The sequence below is a fragment of the Stigmatopora nigra genome, chromosome 1 (assembly GCF_051989575.1).
Source record: "Stigmatopora nigra isolate UIUO_SnigA chromosome 1, RoL_Snig_1.1, whole genome shotgun sequence".
In the NCBI taxonomy this organism is placed as follows: domain Eukaryota; kingdom Metazoa; phylum Chordata; class Actinopteri; order Syngnathiformes; family Syngnathidae; genus Stigmatopora; species Stigmatopora nigra.
This window is the reverse complement of record NC_135508.1, coordinates 25,461,095-25,480,638: the sequence shown is the minus strand read 5'-3', so window position 1 is coordinate 25,480,638 and position 19,544 is coordinate 25,461,095. Positions and strand designations below refer to the sequence as shown.

Sequence of the window (19,544 nt, the reverse complement as noted above, 5' to 3'; positions counted from 1 at the left end):
CTTCCTGATTCCGTTTATTTTGATACAAAGTGTCAAGTCTGCACATGCCACCTGCAGTCTGCCTTGCTGGCAGTAGTCAGTCTTCATAGATGCATAGTATGCAGCTGTAAATGGGCAACATTGATTTGATCCATGTTGGACTAAAGTCTAAACGCACACGCACACAGATCTAAGACAAGTATTACATACAATTCCAATGATACGGATAGTAATAAAACCCACCAATATTATAAACATATTTAGAAGTAGCACTTTTTAGACAAGTAAAATTGTTAACATAATACATATCAACCATATCTGTTCAAAGTCAACTCATTTTGGGAATTGAAATTTGTCAATAATTTCAATAATTCTTAACAAATACTCACAATATTTGGCAGTTATCATTTTATTTTATAAGTGGTAAACTTCCCACCAAATTTGATAAAGATCATATAGATAGTTAAAAAGTTTTCTTGTTCACCCAAGTAGAATGCAATTGATAGATTTTAACATTAGGTGAATAGGGATGTAATGACTATTATTTAACATTGAGTGAATAGGGGATTTTCTAAACCATTCAAACAATCTTATTGAAATTTGATGTGTTATTGCCACTTATAAAATAAAAAATAACTGCCAATTATTATGAGTATTGCTTTAGAAATGGGAGAAATATTGCCACTTTTCAATTCTCATAATGGGTTGACTTAGCCTTAGTCTACGTTAAAGTAGTTTTGATGACTCAAAGACAAATCAGAGCAATATTAATATAATGCTGAGATAGTGTACTGTTATTTGATAAACGTTGCGAAAATATGAAAGGAAAGTTAGGGTTTGCTATTTAAATAAATAAGATATACTGTCACACTGGTTAAATAGCCTTATGGGGCCATATAGGCTATTTGGCCGGTTACCGGCTAAATAGCCCCTGGGCCTATTTGACCGGTTACCGGCTACGGAGCAACTGCCAATGTTAATTACCATGTTTTGACCATGAATCCAAATTTTATTTCAGCTTTCTTTCATTGCTTTTCCCCTGGTTGCGCTGCTTCCAGATGTGTGTTTTCATATTTAAGTACTTAACCAATCATAATCAGTTCTGCAGGTCCTGTAGCATAAAATAAGATACGATAAAACTGTTGCTTTAACCAATCAGATTTTGACTTGGTGACACTAAGGCCAAGCGCAGGCGTAGGAAAAGGTAGCGTTTTCACGCACTATGATTGGCAAATGATAGTGTAAAAGCCAGTGCTCGCAAGCTGTATCAGTAGCGAGCTGCAAAAGCAAATATATAGTTGTGCTGATTTAATATCAGTTTAGTCAACACAATTACTGATGGAGGAGAAGAAATTTACTTTGTGGCAGATTTACCATCGAACCCATTTTCAAGCTGGACTTTTCAAGAAGGCGGCCTGGTGGCGCTGCCGGGCCACCTTTTTGAAAAGTCACGCTTGAAAATTTGTTCCAGATTATTTGCAAAAATATCCAGTTGTGTCATGCCATCGTTTGGAAGGCAATGCTGTTTGCCAAGTTTTCAATTGTCTACAATAGGTGCCCCATTTTTCAAAGAGGGTTAGCTGTGAATCCTCATTTTTCACTGCCAGTGCAGGTGATAGAAGTCCATTTTGACTTGGAGGGTTCATTGCCTTGCCATTTCTCACAATGAAAATGGATTCGACATTCAGTGCCGCCAATGGCAGCTAATGAGCTAAAATATACTTCAAAAAACAGGGAAGCTCGCTTCATTCGTCCGCTTGAAAGAGTTTTAAATTTACCTTAAATTTCTCTTTGTTTACCAGACCTGTATAATACCTATCAGCAGTCATAGCATCATTTTACGGGTTCTGCATTTTCCCAAGTTCTAAAATAATTCATTTAAACTAGTACTCAGTATTCAGTGCCACTGACTCTTCCAATCAAAACTGATTGGACAAACAATGGTAGTTAATGATGTATGCCCTTGCTCCATTATGTATGTGAAAATATTGGTCATCCTCGACAGGTTGCACTAATTCAGTCGCGACCATGTGAGTCTTTAACTCATCAAATTACATATTTCAATGTCATCTTTGCTGTGGTGTGTCAACAAATGCTAATGAACATATTTCAGTAAAATGATCCTAGTCAAACTTAAACTGTTACTATTGTAAAACCGGACGTGATGCATGGCTGAGCTTTATGCAGACCTTGCAGCGTACGCAAGTTTAATCACATTAAAACCTTCTCATCAGAAATCCAATCGAGAAACAGTAGTTTAGGCTGTCTTGCCCATGTGTGGGCTGTGCAAAGAAGTCTATGACCTCTTTAGATTGATTAGTAGGAACTCTATGAAATTACTTTTCTGAATTAGTTATGGGCCCCATTGAACCAGTGTATTTATTAAAATGTGGTCTAGTAATGTTTACGCAATTTATCCTGTAAGATTATCTTTTAAATAATTGCATTCCTTATGCAATCTAGTTTGTTATTATTAATCTCCTCAGTGAAGTTACAGGTTCAGTTAAGATTAATGAAGCTACAGTCAATTTTACCTGTTAATGTTTCCTTTAGATCGAACTTGATCCATTATTATTATCTAATGCTGTCTGACGTGTGTTCACTGGCTTTTTGGTGTTTTAGGTGTGGATTTAAGTACATGTCAAGACCTGCACTGTTGTCTTAAGCAGGCATTTGTGTTGCTAGCCTTTGTGAAATTTCAAATTTACTAGCAGACTTCACCCCACTAGTTGAATAGGAGAAGCACCAATAATGTCAGGTTTAATGATTGGATTGGATTGGATAACTTTATTCATCCCGTATTCGGGAAATTTCTTTGTTGCAGTAGGAAGAGGGTGAGGATGCAGGAATAGGAAAGGCATTTTACACAAATAGGTAGTTAATAGTAAGTCAATAAATAAATACATGAATAAATATACAAATAAGTAACCGTGTTGCTGATATATATATATATATATATATATATATATATATATATATATATATATATATATATATATATATATATATATATATATATATATATATATATATATATATATATATATGTATGTATATATGTATGTATGTATGTATGTATGTATGTATGTGTATATATATATATATATATATATATATATATATATATATATATATATATATATATATATATATATATACACATACATACACATACATACACATACATATATATATATGTATATATGTATATATATATATATATATACACACATACATACACACATATATATATATATATATATATATATATATATATATATATATATATATATATATATATATATATATATATATATATATATATATATATATATATATATATATATATATATATATATATATATATATATATATATATATATATATATATATATATATATATATATATATATATATATATATATATATATATATATATATATATATATATATATATATATATATATATATATATATATATATATATATATATATATATATATATATATATATATATATATATATATATATATATATATATATATATATATATATATATATATATATATATATATATATATATATATATATATATATATATATATATATATATATATATATATATATATATATATATATATATATATATATATATATATATATATATATATATACATACATACATACATATATATATATATATAGAAGCACATGTATACTATATGAGAATTCAGTAGCTTCCAAGGGACTCCACCGACTCGTGCAGAGGGTGGGAGGTGCTGTCCATGATGGACCTCATCCTGGTCAGCATCCTCCGCTCTCCCACTTCCTCCACAGAGTCCAAAGGATAGCCCAGAACAGAGCTGGCCCTCCTGATCAGCTTGTTCAGCCTGTTCCGGTCCCTCTCCGTGCTCCCACTTCCCCAACAGACCACTGCATAAAACACGGTAGATGCCACCACAGTGTCATAGAAGGTCCTCAACAGTGACCTGCACACTCCAAAGGACCGTAGGCTCCTCAACAGGTAGAGGCGGCTCTGGCCCCTTCTGTACAGGGCATCTCTGGGCGATAAACGATAATGATAACTATCGCCAAATAATTTTCCAAATAACACCTCCCGACCACCACAAAGAATGAGGGCACTGATGCGATGTGAATGGAGGTTTCAGTGGAACTTTCAGTAGAAAAAAATGGTAAGGAAAGGCTGTTTTTAGCATGGTTAGCAATACCACAAAATGAGCAATTATGAAATGCAGGACACACCAAGCAACCCATTAAAAGATCCATGTTAATTCTTCCTGGCCTTTTCTTGTTTTCCTTTTTGAAATGACTTGTAAATACCCGTGCACAAAGAGCAGCCTGATTGACAATTTCCTTAACCCACTGTCCTCATTTGAGGACAGCCTGTAGTATTTTTTAAAATTTGATATCAAGGAGTTTTCCCATGTTATCCTATGTAAATGTTATGAAAATGTAGCAAAAATCTACTCTTTCTTTTTGTGAGGCTGAAAATATTCTGGCTGCCAAAGGTGATGATGCCTTCAGTCAATTATCTTATTTATTTCATATTGCACAGCAACATTTGGTTTGAATGCAAATATTTATAAAAAATAAAGACGCTTGTCAATTTTTTTGCAGATTTTATTCTTTACTTTTCATCTTGTAAGGAGTGAGTTATATTATCTTTATTCCACAACAGAGCAAAAATACTAAAATAATATTTTATATTATCTTTTCTTATAAAAGTAAGTTACTTTCATGAATAATGAAGAATGTAATGTATTTACTTGCTAACACAAGTTTGAAGTTTCAAATTTGAGAGAAAAAAGATTTGATAGTTATCGTGATAATTATTGATGTCATCTGATATTTTTTTTAGCGTGATAACAATATTTGCTATACTGCCTAGGTCTAGCATTAGTCCTTTAAAGATGAAAACATGCTATGTAGAGGTGTGCGATATGACAAATTGTTATCACGATAAAAAAAAATCAGTCGATATCGATAAATATCACAATTACTGTCACATCTTTTTGTTTCAAATTTCAAACTTCAAACTACTGTGAATAAGTAAATAAATTACTTTCCTTTACTTATTCAAATATGAAAGTAATTATGTTACCTTTATAAGAGAATATGAAGCTCCCTCCTGACACTATGAAAAGTAAAGTATAAAACTTGACAGGCATCTTTATTTGTATACATTTGCCTTCAAACCAAAATCTGCTGTGCAACAAGAAAGAAAGAAAATACAGTGGTACCTCAACATACGAGCAATTCAAGATATGAGTAAAATTTCGGGCAAATATTTATCTTAAGATACGAGACAAATTTTGTTATACGACCAGACGGACGCTAGATGCTGCACATAGGAACATCATGGGCACTGTCTCTCTCCCCGCTACTCCCTTGTGTAATGTCTCTGGTTGCATCTCCCTCTTTGTGATGTCTCTGTGAGCACTGGGCGGTGCGTTGCATTTTTTCAGTGTCAAATCTCATCGACTGTCACTCAGACCCACTGACAGAGGAGGACCTACAGGAGATGACCAAGTCGGCGAGTGAGGAGGAAGAGGAGCCTGCTGCCGACGACGAGGGTGACGAAGCTGACAAAGGCCTTACTTTACATAATTTGCAGGACCTCTTTAATAATGCCAAAAGACCTCCAAAGAAATGGATGATAACATGGTGAGGGCAGTCGAGTTCAGCAATCGCATCGATGAGGTCATGGCTGTTTACAGGCGCATCCTCACCGATCAGAAAAAACAACGTTCACAACTCCCCATAACAATGTTTCTTACGCGCCAAAGAACTGCGGGAGATCCATCCGGACTGCTATGTTTTTGAATTTGTGCTATGATGTTTTTGAATTTCTGCTATGATGTTTTTGAAATTCTTAGTTTTCTGAATAAAAGTTTACATTTATTACATTTGCATTGATTTTATGCACCAACATAACACCTGCATTCTAATGTAGAATAAAACACCTGAATGAACAGCATATTAGCCTGGTGGTGGTTTTGTGCACGTGTTATACGTTTCAATAAGCGTTTTTGATGGCGCCCGCCTACTTCGCAGATATGCAGCTAATGCAGTGGGGTCCGATCCCCATTAACCGCGTTAAGCAAGGTATCACTGTACGCCATTCACAGTGACTAGGGGGGGTGGGTTGGGGCCACTGAAAAAATGCAACGCACCACCCAGTGCCCACAGAGACATTACAAAGAGGGAGTTGCAACCAGAGACATTACACAAGGGAGTAGCGGGGAGAGAGACAGTGCCCATGATGTTCCTATGTGCAGCATCTCGCGTCCGTCTGGTCGTATAACAAAATTTGTCTCGTATCTTAAGATAAATATTTGCCCAAAATTTTACTCATATCTTGAATTGCTCGTATGTTGAGCCACTCGTATGTTGAGGTACCACTGTAATCAACTGAAGACATCATCACCATTGGCAAGCAGCCTATTTTCAGTCTCACAAAAAGAAACAGAGTAATTTTTGGCCATTTACAAAAAAATATTAAAAAGTTGGATGAACCTAACCCATTCTAATACAAGATAATAAATTTTAGTTTTCAGAACATTTTCATAAAATGGGAACATTTCTTGATAAAGTAAGAAAAATATTTCAGGCTCTCCACAAATGAGGACAGTGGGTTAAGGACATTTTCAATAAGGCTGCACTTTGCACAGGTACGAGACATTAAAAAAAAACAAAAAAAGAAAGAAAACGCCAGGGAAGATTCACTTAGATCTTTTAGTGGGTCGACTTGGTTTGTCCCGCATTTCATAATCACTTATTTTGGCAGTGTTATTGTCCTTTTGTGATCATATTTTATGTTAGCCTGGATTGCTAACATGCTAAAAACACAGCTATCGTTCATCTTGCTACAGCGCCCCTGTTCTCTTTAGTAGTCGGGTGGTGTAATTACAGTTTACAATTATTGCATTTTTATAAAAGGTTTTTAATATTATTTTTGACAAAAATTCATTCATTCATTATATCCCAGAGCCGGGGGGACACCCTGTATTGGTGGCCAGACGATCGCAGGGCACAAGCAGATGGACAACCATTCACACTCACACACATACAGTTGTGGTCAAAAGCTTTTCATATACTTGTGTCACTTGTTTCATGGCTCTCGAGTTTCCATGACAACGCACTTGTAAACCGAACAAACACATTTAAATTAACTTGGATTAATTTATACAGACACACTCAAACATACGGTTAATGTAACTTTACCCAAAACTGAATTCTAATTCTGTTTTACATTTTCATACCTTCTCCTGGCGGGTTAGCTGTTTGTCAGACCTCCACCCTCACGTTTGCTATCAAGGGGCTGTTTGCTTTTGTATTCCCTTCCAAATATTCAGAAACTGATGCACACAAATGTCCTCACAGTAGGATAACGGACGACTACTTGCCAACGAGAAGTAGTCTTGAATGAGCGATCGCGAGAGCTAACAGGCTAAGGAAGGAAAAACACTGAAAAATGCAACAGCTCAGCCTACCCACGTATTGATTGTGGGTCATGAAGTTTTATGCCAAACAGCTCGATTTTTCTTTCGTCTGACCACAGAACTTTCCTTCAGAAGGTCTTATCTTTGTCCATGTGATCAGCCGCAAACTTCAGTCGAGCCTTAAGGTGCCACTTTTGGAGCAAGGGCTTCCTTCTTGCACGGCAGTCAATGGAGATGCAAACCACGCTTGACTGTGGACACTGACATCTGTGTTCCAGCAGCTTCTAATTCTTGGCAGATCTGCTTTTTGGTGTTTCTCGGTTGAATCTTCACCCTCCTGACCAATTTTATATCAGCAGCAGGTGATAGCTTGCATTTTCTTTTTGATCTTTGTAGTGACAAAACAGTGCCCTGCACTTTATACTTACAAACAATTGTTTGCACTGTTGCTCTTGGGACCTGCAGCTGCTTTGAAATGGCTCCAAGTGACTTTCCTGACTCATTCAAGTCAAGGATTCGCTTTTTCATATCCATCCTGAGCTCCTTTGACTTTCCCATTGTAGCATTCGTCGGCGTTTGCATTCAATGAGCCCTATTTAAAGGGCTTCAGAGAAGTCACCAGCTGTAGTCACACATAATCACTCACAAGAAGTTAAGAGCCCATGCTATGAGGCTCATTTCACTGACAACTTTCTAAGTCACCAAAATTGCTAATTCGTGTTGCTGTATTATTGGGGTAGACCGGCCAACTGGCTTAATAATTGTTTGTTCATGTTGAGCCATTGAGGCCAAACTGGTTCTACAATTGTTTGTTAAGACAGTGGAATGTAGGATAAGCCAACTAACTGGCCTTGCAATTGTTTCTTTGTATTGTGGAATATGGCCAACTCACTTTGGAACTGTTTGTTCGAAATGCGCAATATAAGAAAGGCTGCGGCAGTTTGTGTGTGCTATAAAAATATCGTGTTTGCATATAACTTAAATGTGCTTATGTCTAACCATATTAGCCCAAAGTTTTGTTTACATAAACTCTGTCCTACATCACTGTCTTAGAAATATTACCTTATAGTTCCTATATAAAGACTGAGCTCTGTTCATTCAGAGAGAATTGCGAGGAAGGCTGGCTGTGAGAGGTTCACAGCTGTCGGAGCATTCTCCAACCATCCTGCAGTCCGGCAATAAACCTATTTCCTATTTAAATTGATCTCACTCGTTCTTAACCTGCTCCTGAAGTTGTATTTTCAGACCTATCAGTATGTATATTTTTAACCCAGCAGATTTGATCACTTATTCGGTTAACCCTTAATAAAGTCATAAAAGAACCAAACTTCATGAATGTTTTTTTGTTACAAAGTATCTGTTCCAATCACTCTAGCACAGAAAAATCAGAGTCAAGAGAGCCATGACATTATGTTCTTCACAAGTGCATGTAAACTTGTACTACAACTGTACCAAGGGGCAATTTAGAGTGTCCTATCAGTCTTTGGAATGTGGAAGGACACCGTAGTACCCTGAGAAAACCCATGCATGCTAACTCTACACAGGTGGACCGACCTGGATTTGAACCCAGGACCCCAGAGCTATGAGTCCGATATGCTAACCACTGAAGCCGCTGGGCCAAAAATATATTTCCCGATAATTATTGTTTTATCGCCCAGCTCTATCTAATACTGTGTATTGGCCTCATTTTATATTGACTCTATTTAATACTACTTCTGTTCCAGAGCTGCCACCCTCCGTCGACTCCGTTTCAGTAGTACTCTTGTCCCATTTCCAGAGTATTTCTGGAGTGAATGATATTCACGCAAAATCAAAATATGTAAAAAGAAATAGCGTAGGAAAATTTAAATCAAGGTGTTATTATCATGTTTGTACATTATTTGAAATATCGTATTTTTTAAACTATTGAAAAACTACAGCATGATGAAAATTAGTTTATCTTTCTGTTTGGGTCCTTCTACGTGTTTATAGTCAGTAATTCCACCATGTGTCACACTGTAGTCGCACATATGCAAATGTGGGTCCTTTTGGAGACAGCGTCAACATGGGATATTTTGTCAAATAAGAAACAATAAAGTTCTGCGAGTGAGTGTCTGTATTTCTTAAAATTTCATCCAAGTTGCGATCCATTTTGCACTTATTCTGAGGAGGCATATTGATACGCCACGGGCCGAGGTTGAAAAACGTATACACACACACGACCAGTGCGGGGCGAGTGCGTCGGATAAATATTCTGCCGGTGGCAGGGAGTGATCGCGGCCAGTCCGGCGGGCGTTCGCGCCGGCTGGTGGCAGGGAGTGATCGTGGCCGGTCCGGCAGGCGTCCCCGCTGGTCCTTTAAGTGTTGGCCAAGCCCCCTGTACTTAAGAGTCAGCAGAATTTTAGAACGGTCGGGCACCTTACTCTGGTTGCTTGGAGGGCCGCAAACTCCCTCGTCCAGGGGGGCCGGAGTGTCGCTCTCGCCGTCGCCGGGCCCGTCATCCAGGGGCGCCGGAGTGTCGCTCTCGCCTTTGCCGGGCCCGTCATCCAGGGGCGCCGGAGAATTGCTGCTCTTGCCGTCGCCAGCCCCGTCATCCAGGGGCGCCGGAGTGTTGCCGCTCTCGCCGTCACCTGCCCCTTCCACTTCCGGGCGGGCAGGCGCTGGGCGGGCACGCGACTGGCAGAACGGTGCTTGGCAGAACAGTGCTTGGCAGAATGATGCTTGGCAGAACGGTGCTTGGCAGAACAGTGCTTGGCAGAACGGTGCTTGGCAGAATGGTGCATGGCAGAACGGTGCTTGGCAGAACGGTGCTTGGCAGAACGGTGCTTGGCAGAACGGTACTTGGCAGAACGGTGCTTGGCAGAATGGTGATTGGCAGAACGGTGCTTGGCAGGCCGGCCCGCACCGGAAGCCTGGTTCGTGGCTTCGGCACGGGTGCGACTGGCAGCCCCAGTGGCAACGGGAGTTCTTTGCGTGGCCTCGGCACGAGCTTAGGATGCTTGGAACGTCGAGGTCGGGCGAGGAGCTTGGACGAGCGAGGTCGGGTGAGGAGCTTGGACGAGGGAGGTCGGGCGAGGAGCTTGAACGGGCGAGGTCAACCGAGGAACTTAGTCAGGGGCTCGAGTGTCCAGGCCCTCCTTCCGCTTCACCATGCGGCGCGGCGCTCACTGCCACCTCCGGGAGGATGGCACAGCACCCCCGCCACTTCGTGTTGGCCCATTGTAGATGGCCAGATGACAAGATACAAAATCTTGCTGCAGTGCCTCCCCCACGCAGACAAGACGGCCGGCGGTCAATGCGGTCAATTTTTTGTCATTTCACCACCAAGCACAAAAAGACTGAATAATTTTAATAACATAGTTATGCCATTGCTAATCAATGAGTATCAATGACAATATGCATGGAGAAGAGTAATTAAGAATACTTAAAAGGCGCTAGAGATCGTGTCAATGCCGCACTGCAGACATAACCAATGTTTCCTCTAATTTTTTGTTTGTCTGGGCAAAAAGACAAACTCCCTGAGCACACTGAGTACCAGTGTGAGCAACGTCATCATTGCGCGCTATCGGCACACACCAGTATCACACCTGCCACAAGCAGCTGCATGTTAACTACACATTAATTATTTAGTAACAATAAAATGTAATGATTAATATCTATGAATGGGCAGCCCGGGGGATGAGTGGTTCACGCGTCTGCCTCACAGCTCTGTGGTCCTGGGTTCAAATCCAGGTTGGTCCACCTGTGTTTAAATTGCATATTCTCCCTGGGCCTGCGTGGGTTTTCCCTGAGTACTCTGTTTTCTTCCCACATCCCAAAAAGATGCATTCTAGGCTGATGGGACAATCTAAAATTGTCCCTAGGTATAGGTCTGAGTGTGCATGGCTGTCCGTCTCCTTGTGCCCTGTGTATACACCAGTGCTTCTCAAATAGTGGGGCGCGCCCCCCTGGGGGCCTACCATGCCCAACCAGCCTACCATGCATGTTTTTGGAATGTGGGAGTACACTGACAATGTGCAAACTACACACTGGATTTGAACTCAGGACTCTAGAACTGTGAGGCCGTTGTGCTATTCACTCAGCTGGTTTTACATTTTAACACAAGGACACATGAACACATCTAATAAAAATGAAATTAAGAATTCAAGACAATATTATATTGAACTTTTAATCTTTTTCATTAAAGTTTTATGATTTCTTTGACATCTAATTTTTCACCCATTTAATTTATCGTCACTGCTATTTACTGGCTTGGATTTGAGTTCCCCTTTGGCAGTGATTGTTGACGTACGTTTTGAGAAAAAAATATCTGAAGGCATTTACCTTCGATGACTTTTAACAATGTTTCTAAAATTTACAAGACTTGTCGTCAAAGTGTGTGATCGCATTACTCGTGAACACTGTCAGGCTGTTTTTTTCCACAAAGTCGTAAAGTTCATAAAATTTCTCCCCCATTTTTTTCCTTATTTGTGCTGTTGGAATGGTATCTGCTAACTCCTCAGCCGCCTTTTCTTGAATTCCTAATGCATTACCGAGCATTGCATTCAGTGCAGCTCCTTTGAGAGTTCGTTTTGGTGCCCGTTGAGCAAGTCGTAAATGTCCCCCTTACTGACCAGCAGGCCCATCGCCTGCCCCTGTGACACAATTTCGCCCACCTCGGGCTGCGGTTCAGGTTGTGCGTCGACTGCGAGTCCGTCGAAGGCACTCGGCCACAGCTTCCTCCATGCATAAGTTCGAGCACACAATGACGAACGGCAGTCAAAAAGTACCTAAGTGATTCTTGAAACGGTGCGAGTTGTTGTTAACTGGGAGTCCGTCGAAAGGCACTCGGCCACAGCTTCCTCCAGGCATAAATTCAAGGACACAAGGATGAAAATCGATCAAATGGACATTAGAGAATCTTGAAACAAAGAGAACTGTTGTTATGAGAGAGCCAATGAGAGCCCAGTAGAGTGTTTATGGTTTGGGTTAGGGTTATTGTGATATTGTTAAGCATGAATGCATCTGCGACAATTTCAAAATAAAATAAAAATAACAATAAAAACAATAATAATAAGAGATTTATTTACGTTTTCGTTACTTGGATCTTGTTTTCGTGTCAAAAGGTTTCGTTACTTGAAAAATTCGTACCTAGAGTAAGTATAGGTACGACTGTATATGTAACATGCCCTTATTTGACTATCAGTGGGCTAATGGATGACAGAAAGGAATATTATCTGTCCTCCATTTAAGGGCAAGCTTTGTAGAGCTGTTTCCCAACCTTTTTTGAGCTGCGGCACACTTTTTGCAAGGCGTACCCCCATCTGAAAATCTTCTAATATAAAACTATGCAGCCTTTATTAACATTATAAAGTCATTCTAATAAAAAAAAATATTAACAGGAATTAAATAATCCCCCCAAATTATTTTAAAATTATTTATTTTCACACCGATCTAATGTCATCAAAGTTGATGTCCGCAAACCCCGAACAGCTTTCACTTTGACTGATGTTAAAATAATGAATGCCACGTTTTTTAACCTTATTTTAATTTTTGAATTTTTCTCCCGATATTACGCAAAAAGTAATGTGCTCTCAGAGACTTTACTTCGGCAAAAGTTGATGTCACTGAAACCAAACAACTTCACATACCATAAATACAGGAAATTGACTTTAATCTCGTAATATTACGACTTTTTCCCTCCCAATATTACTTCAACCACCTAAATGTACGAGAAGAGCCGTTTCGCGCTCATAGACTTTATATCAACCAAATTTGGAGCCCGGAAAAGCAAAGCGCTTCCGGTTTACTTTAATAAAAATAAGCAACAGAATGACTTAAATATCATAATTTTACGATTTGAATAATGTAGTACAATCTGTGATTTCATGTTTAAATTTTTACAACGTAATAGATTTTATTCTCTTAATATTGAGATTTCTCTCATAGATTATTATGATGTATGACTTGTAATTTCCTGCAGCACTCCTAAGCATCGCTCACGGCACACCAGGAATTCAATGTTGGTGAGCCGTTGTAAAAGGATGACAGTGGATTGCCTAGCACCACTCTGATTACTAGCCTTGAGTGCCACCTCGGTAAAAGACGGAGAGGAAGAGTTCTAAATTTACTGCTGATCACTGTAAATGTGTATATACTATGACAAATAAATGACAGATGCAAAAAATTAGGCAGTTCTAAATCGTTAATTAGTGTTCATGTACGGATGTTACTGTACAGTTCAACGTGGTTTTTGCAACGTGCCAAACTCACAAAATCTTAAAGAACTCCTAGGGCCATTGTTCGGGCAATTAAAGACCCCTTTGGAGTAAATTGAAGCAAAATGCAATCACATCATTTTTGTGAATCAAATTGTTATGGAGTTAGTTTTGCCCAAATGAAAGAAATAATATCAACGATGAGTGTCAGATTGAATCTCCTTCTAAATATTGAATGGGAGCCTTACAGTTACACAGACTATAAAGGAAGTGACAATCTTCGCAAGTACGACGGTCAGTGCAATCAAGTCAAAGTCCCAGACCAAATGTCTGCCAAATGCCTAAGCAGGGATGTCGTTTACTTCTCTAGCGATGCTGTCTGCACTCTGCCTGATTTTGTTAACTTCTCCTGTCCTAGTTGCTGCTCTGTTCATTTTTATGTTATTTTTTAACTGCTGTAAGCTGTTACATTATTCTTTTATCTAGGACAGAAACCAAAAATCGGTTTCGGTCTCCACTATTTCTTGTGATGTGTTCAGTGGCCAGCCAAACGTGGTACAGGCGTACAAGAGGTCACTGTTGATTATTAGAGGAAGCAGAAGGAAGAATGTTGCTTTTAATATCTGACTGGGTCATAGCTTCCTTGCTTGCATAGCTGGGCATTATCAATGCACAGTGTTTCCTCACAATTTAGCAATTCCTCCATGCAGGCCTTGTTTTTTTAGTAGATCGCCATGAATGACTAATGTGGTAAATAAGACTCAAAAGACATGCTGGTAGTTTCACATGCAACAGATCCATCCGAGAAGATTGCACTGACTATAATTACACTCAACGAAGTACTGCTATGCAATGTTCCCTCTAAATTTTCATTTGGCTGGGCATACAGACACCCTCTTTAAGCACACTGAGGACCATTGTGAGCAATATCATAAATGCTCCCCATGGGCAGACATCAGTATTACACCTGCCATAAGCAGGGGCATGTCTAGTAACCATAAATAAAATATTTTAATGAATGTCAATAGAATATGCACAAATCAGACTTAAATTGTACCTTATTTTTCACGTCTGTCCTTCTCATTTGTCATTTTCATTCAAATGACTTTTCTGCTGAATGTGACACTTGAGATAGTCAAGCTTCCATTTACCGTATTAACTTGCAAATAAGCTGCCCGTGCGCATAAGCCTTGAACTTTTTGAGGTTTACAATTTATCGCTTAGAAATTTTTACCTCTATATTCATGGTATCAATAAGGAGTACAAATGTGTTATTTTGGAGGGGAAATCATCACAAGTGTTATTTCTAAAATTCTGTATGAATCAAAAGAACATTATTAGGGTCAATATCATAACGAGGTTAATATGCCTGTCTTTGTAAATGCAAAATATCAAATTATTCAATTTGAAAAATAAAAGAGAAGTTTATATTGATGAGAGCCTGATGCTTTCTAAAAATGTTGTTGGCAGCCATATTGCTTCTAATGTGAAAATATCTCAATTCCTTCGATGGTTCATATGACAAGAAATAAAACGAACAAGAACCAACAAGAAATAAAACGAAAACAAATCAAGGTGGAATTTTGTTCTATTTAAAAATCAAGGCTACTCGCGCCTGGTGAAAAAAAAATAGACGGCGGGCCCCGACCTCACTAGCTCATGACATGCTGTACAACTTTACAATCATTTCCTTTGTGTTCTGAAACCGAAAGGGTGTTGCCTGCAGGTAGACAAATTCAAAAAGGAAGTAACGTAAACACAACCAGGGAGTGTGTCCGTAGCGGTTTAGTGTTCACAAAGTCTCTGGGTGTCAATAATAGCATGGGATACACAATATGCTGGTATCAAGGCTGATATTTTAACGATCGAAACCCTCAAAAACTATTTTTTGGCTATAAAAAACTATTTTATGGCTATAAAACCTTTGACTGCACCTCCAGCTGCGACACATTAAAAATAATCAATGCACGAAAATGGGGTAAAATCCTCTTCCTAGCAGCATTTATTGATTAAATACAAATACTGGCGCTTTTCAGATATTACAACCGTACCAGGGGGGTGATTTCCCCGGGAAAAGACTGTGATGGACGGCAATGGCGAAACGGAAAAAATCGCTCTAAGATCGGGTAAAATCCACTTCCTATGGGCATTTAGTGATTAAATACAAACATGAACGTTTCAGATATCAGAACCGGGCCCACATTTGAAATATTATTTAGGAATATAGCCACATTTTACTCACCAAAAATCCTTTTTAACTGTACACAATATCCATCCTCATTTCTTTCGTCCTTCTTTTCTATCGCCATCGTAGCTAATGATGAAGGTCGAGCCTGCCCTGTCATATTTCTGGCATAGTCCGTCTTGAAAATGGCTTCAAATCAACACACCAATATATAGCTCGCTCCAAATACAGCTTGGTAGCTCTCATAGTTAGCGCACTGAAAGTGGCTGACACGCCCTTTTCCTGTAACAGGCTTGCTAGCTTTGGAGTTGACCGCCCTTTCTCAATGATGTCCATTTTTTTTCTGGGAAAGTCTGTCTGGAAAATAGCTTTGTGAGCAAATCTGCCATTGTGGGTGTAGTTTGCGATCTGTGGCTGGCTCACTTTGGCTTTGGTCTGCCTACTAGCCAATCATAGTTGGTGAAAGTGATGACGTATCCCTCCACATGCGAAATGGCCATGGTGTCACCAAATGATTCTGATTGGTTAAAGCAACATTCGTATCGACGCTTATTTAATGCAGCAGAGCCCGCAGAACTGATTGTGAAGGCCTTTAGGCAGATTTATGACCCTGGCAACAAATAATGGCTGAAATGTGATTGGTTAAATCAGTGCTTCTCAAATAGTGGGGCGCGCCCCCTAGGGGGGGCGCGGTGCGATACCTGGGGGGGCGCGTGTAACCCTGGGGAACAGGATTTTATTTGGCCGTACTAGTATAAAGTGTAATTGCGCATCCACAACAGTAGCTGGCAGTGGCGCTCTCATTGTTACTTCTGTCATGTTTGTGAGAGTGCAACATTTCACATGTTGTACCTATAACACTTTTATAAAATGATTTTATTTATAGTCACGGTGGGAAGTGGGGGGGCGCGAATAGTTTTCTTCTTGCTAGGGGGGGGCCTAACAGAAAATAATTGAGAAGCACTGGGTTAAATGCTTCAATATGAAAACACACATCTGGAAGCAGTGCAACCAGGCGGAAAAGCAATGAAAGGAAGCTAACAGACAATTTGGAATTATTTAATAAGTATTGATGGACAAAATATAATACATAATTCAGATATTTCTTAGGCCAGCAGAGATGGCCCTGAAGGCACTGACGGCCGGCCACTGATGTTTTGTCTGTGTACCAAAAAATGCAAAAATTAACGTATTGCTCTTTCTTTTGGTCAGCATCTGGAGAGGTCCCAATGTGAATTGTTTGGACAGCACTGGATATAGCCCGCTCCACCATGCCGCCTTGAATGGACACAGGTATTGCCTAATGCCACATCGAGGATATTTCTTCTCACATTACACAAGGGCTCTCATGGAAACATAAAGCTATTGCTTTTGCGTTTACAAATTTTGTGTATCACTCCCCCATTAAAATCTTACCTTACTTACTTCTTTAACTGGCAGTGAAGTGGTGGAATTGCTCCTACGAAACGAGGCCTTGACCAACATAGCCGACAACAAAGGCTGCTACCCCTTGCACTTGGCAGCATGGAAAGGAGACGAGCACATTGTCAGGTTGCTCATCCACCAAGGACCCTCCCAACCCAAAATCAATGAACAGGTTGGCCTGGATTTACATTTTAGTAGTTTGTGTTGGTCTTTGTATTGAACAAGATCAACTTTTCTCAGTTGAATGAAATGTTTCAACAATAATCACCTTTGCAGTGGTGTCCGACTTATTGTAACTCAGTGGCTACAAGGAGCAAAATTTGATGTCATTTGAACAAATCTGAAGAAATTAATGTAAAAAATTGTTTGTTTTTCTTTTTTTGTTAGTAAAGTTAATTTCAAGGAACTAACTGACTGACTGACTGACTGATTGACTGACTGATTGACTGAATGACTGACTGACTGGCGGACGAACTAATTAACTAACTGACTGACTGAATGACTGACTGACTGATTGACTGACTGACGGACGAACTAATTGACTAACTAACTGACTGACTGACTGACTGACTGACTGACTGACTGACTAACTAACTAACTAATTAACTAATTAACTAACTAACTAACTTACACACCTATGAACAACCTGAAATACATCTGGGACAAAAAGAAAATCAGGACAAAATAAAATCATTGGATTACACATAAAATATCGAAATATACATGGTAATTAATTTAAAGTATGAATTGATTCCTGAATGATACCAAATAGTGAGAACAATTTGAGATAAACACATTAAAAAAGTTATTACCCGGTCACAGAGATCCTTCTACAGATATCCTAAACCAACAATGGGCAAACTATTCCACAAAGTGCTATAGTGTATGCGTTTTTTGTTCAAACCTATAAACAGGACATCTTTTCACCAATCTGGTGTCCTACAACTGCAATTAATGGGTTAGGGTCCGGTGCTTCTTGTTTTCTCCCGAAATCCCATTGATTAAACTGTCGGTGGAAGATTTGTTGGCACAAAATCCTGAACCCAGACCGGCCGTCCTGTACGGTATTTTGATAAAAGCATTTGGATTGAATTATCAGTTTTATTAAATAGTTTTAGTGAATGGTATGTCATTTGCTGTTTCAGTGTTGCATGTGTGATGAACTCAATGTATTTGGGAATATTAACAATATTTTTTCAGCCACTCTGTACATGCAGAAATAAACCACTATGAGCATTGTACTGAAGATCTCATCAAATTTTGAGGTGTTTGATTGTGGGCCATTTATTCTTAACTTCTCTCTACCATTAACTAATCATGACATCAGTTTGGTCATTAATAAAGCCCTGCTAGGCTTGTTCTAATATTTAGTTGTGATAACCGTTTATGTATTATTGCTTTCTTGTTTGAATCAAAACATCAAGTTATCCTTTTTTTCTCCCTCCCAGAGCTCAGTAGACCATAAAGAGTTCAAACGCTGTGGGCCCTTTGACCCTTATATTAATGCCAAGGTGTGTACAACAGCGCTGCTACAATATTTCCTTTGTGAATGTTTCTCTGCTTCAATGCTGTCGACCTGCTGTGGGTGTAATGCTACTTCTACAAGCAGGGCCTGTCTCCTTCCAAACAATGGACAAAATTCCCTTGTAGCACTATCACTGGGCTTTTGCTTGGTTATCCGTGCTAGTAATCCAAATTGTCTTGAGTTGCCTGTGCATTATGATGACTATACCTTCATGAGAGCCAGCCTTTTGATTGAAGCTTTTTCAACTACATACACACATACACATACATACACACACACATACATACATACACGTACATGCACATAGATGTACATGCATGCATACGGTAGGTCTTAACACAATTCTTTTGTTAAAGAGCCTGACAGCTGATGGGAGGAAGGATCCTTTCTGCAATAAGGGTTTAGTAGTCTATTGCTGAAAGAGCTTCGGAGGGACTCAACAGACTCATGCAGGGGGTGGGAGGTGCTGTACATGATGAACATCACCCTGGTCAACATCCTCTGCTCTCCCACTTCCTCCACAGAGTCCAAAGGACAGCTCAGAACAGTGCTGGCTCTCCTGACCAGCTTATTCATTCTGTTTCTGTCCCTCTCCATGCTCCCACATCCCCAACAGCCTACTGCACAAAACACTGTAGATGCCACCACAGTGTCGTAAAAAGTCCTCAGCAGTGTCCTGCACACTCCAAAGGACCGCAGTCTCCTCAGTAGGTAGATGCGGCTTTGGCCCCTTTTATACAGGGCATCTATGTTTGTGGGCCAGTCTAGTTTGTTGTTGAGGTGAACACCCA

At 39.3% G+C, this 19,544-nt stretch overlaps 1 protein-coding gene across 10 annotated transcripts in view; it reads left to right on the top strand.

The window, feature by feature from the left end:
* The window catches only part of anks1aa (ankyrin repeat and sterile alpha motif domain containing 1Aa), a 91,180-nt gene that overhangs the window by 1,307 nt on the left and 70,329 nt on the right, over positions 1 to 19,544 (top strand). For 7 of the 10 annotated variants that reach the window (XM_077741223.1, XM_077741069.1, XM_077741296.1 and 4 more), the window contains exons 2-4: positions 17,016 to 17,096; positions 17,244 to 17,400; positions 18,677 to 18,739. In XM_077741223.1, the coding sequence (XP_077597349.1) occupies positions 17,016 to 17,096; positions 17,244 to 17,400; positions 18,677 to 18,739 (301 nt within the window). The remainder of the gene's footprint in view (positions 1 to 17,015; positions 17,097 to 17,243; positions 17,401 to 18,676; positions 18,740 to 19,544) is intronic. The other 3 variants (XM_077741521.1, XM_077741144.1, XM_077741456.1) reach the window with 1 other exon arrangement.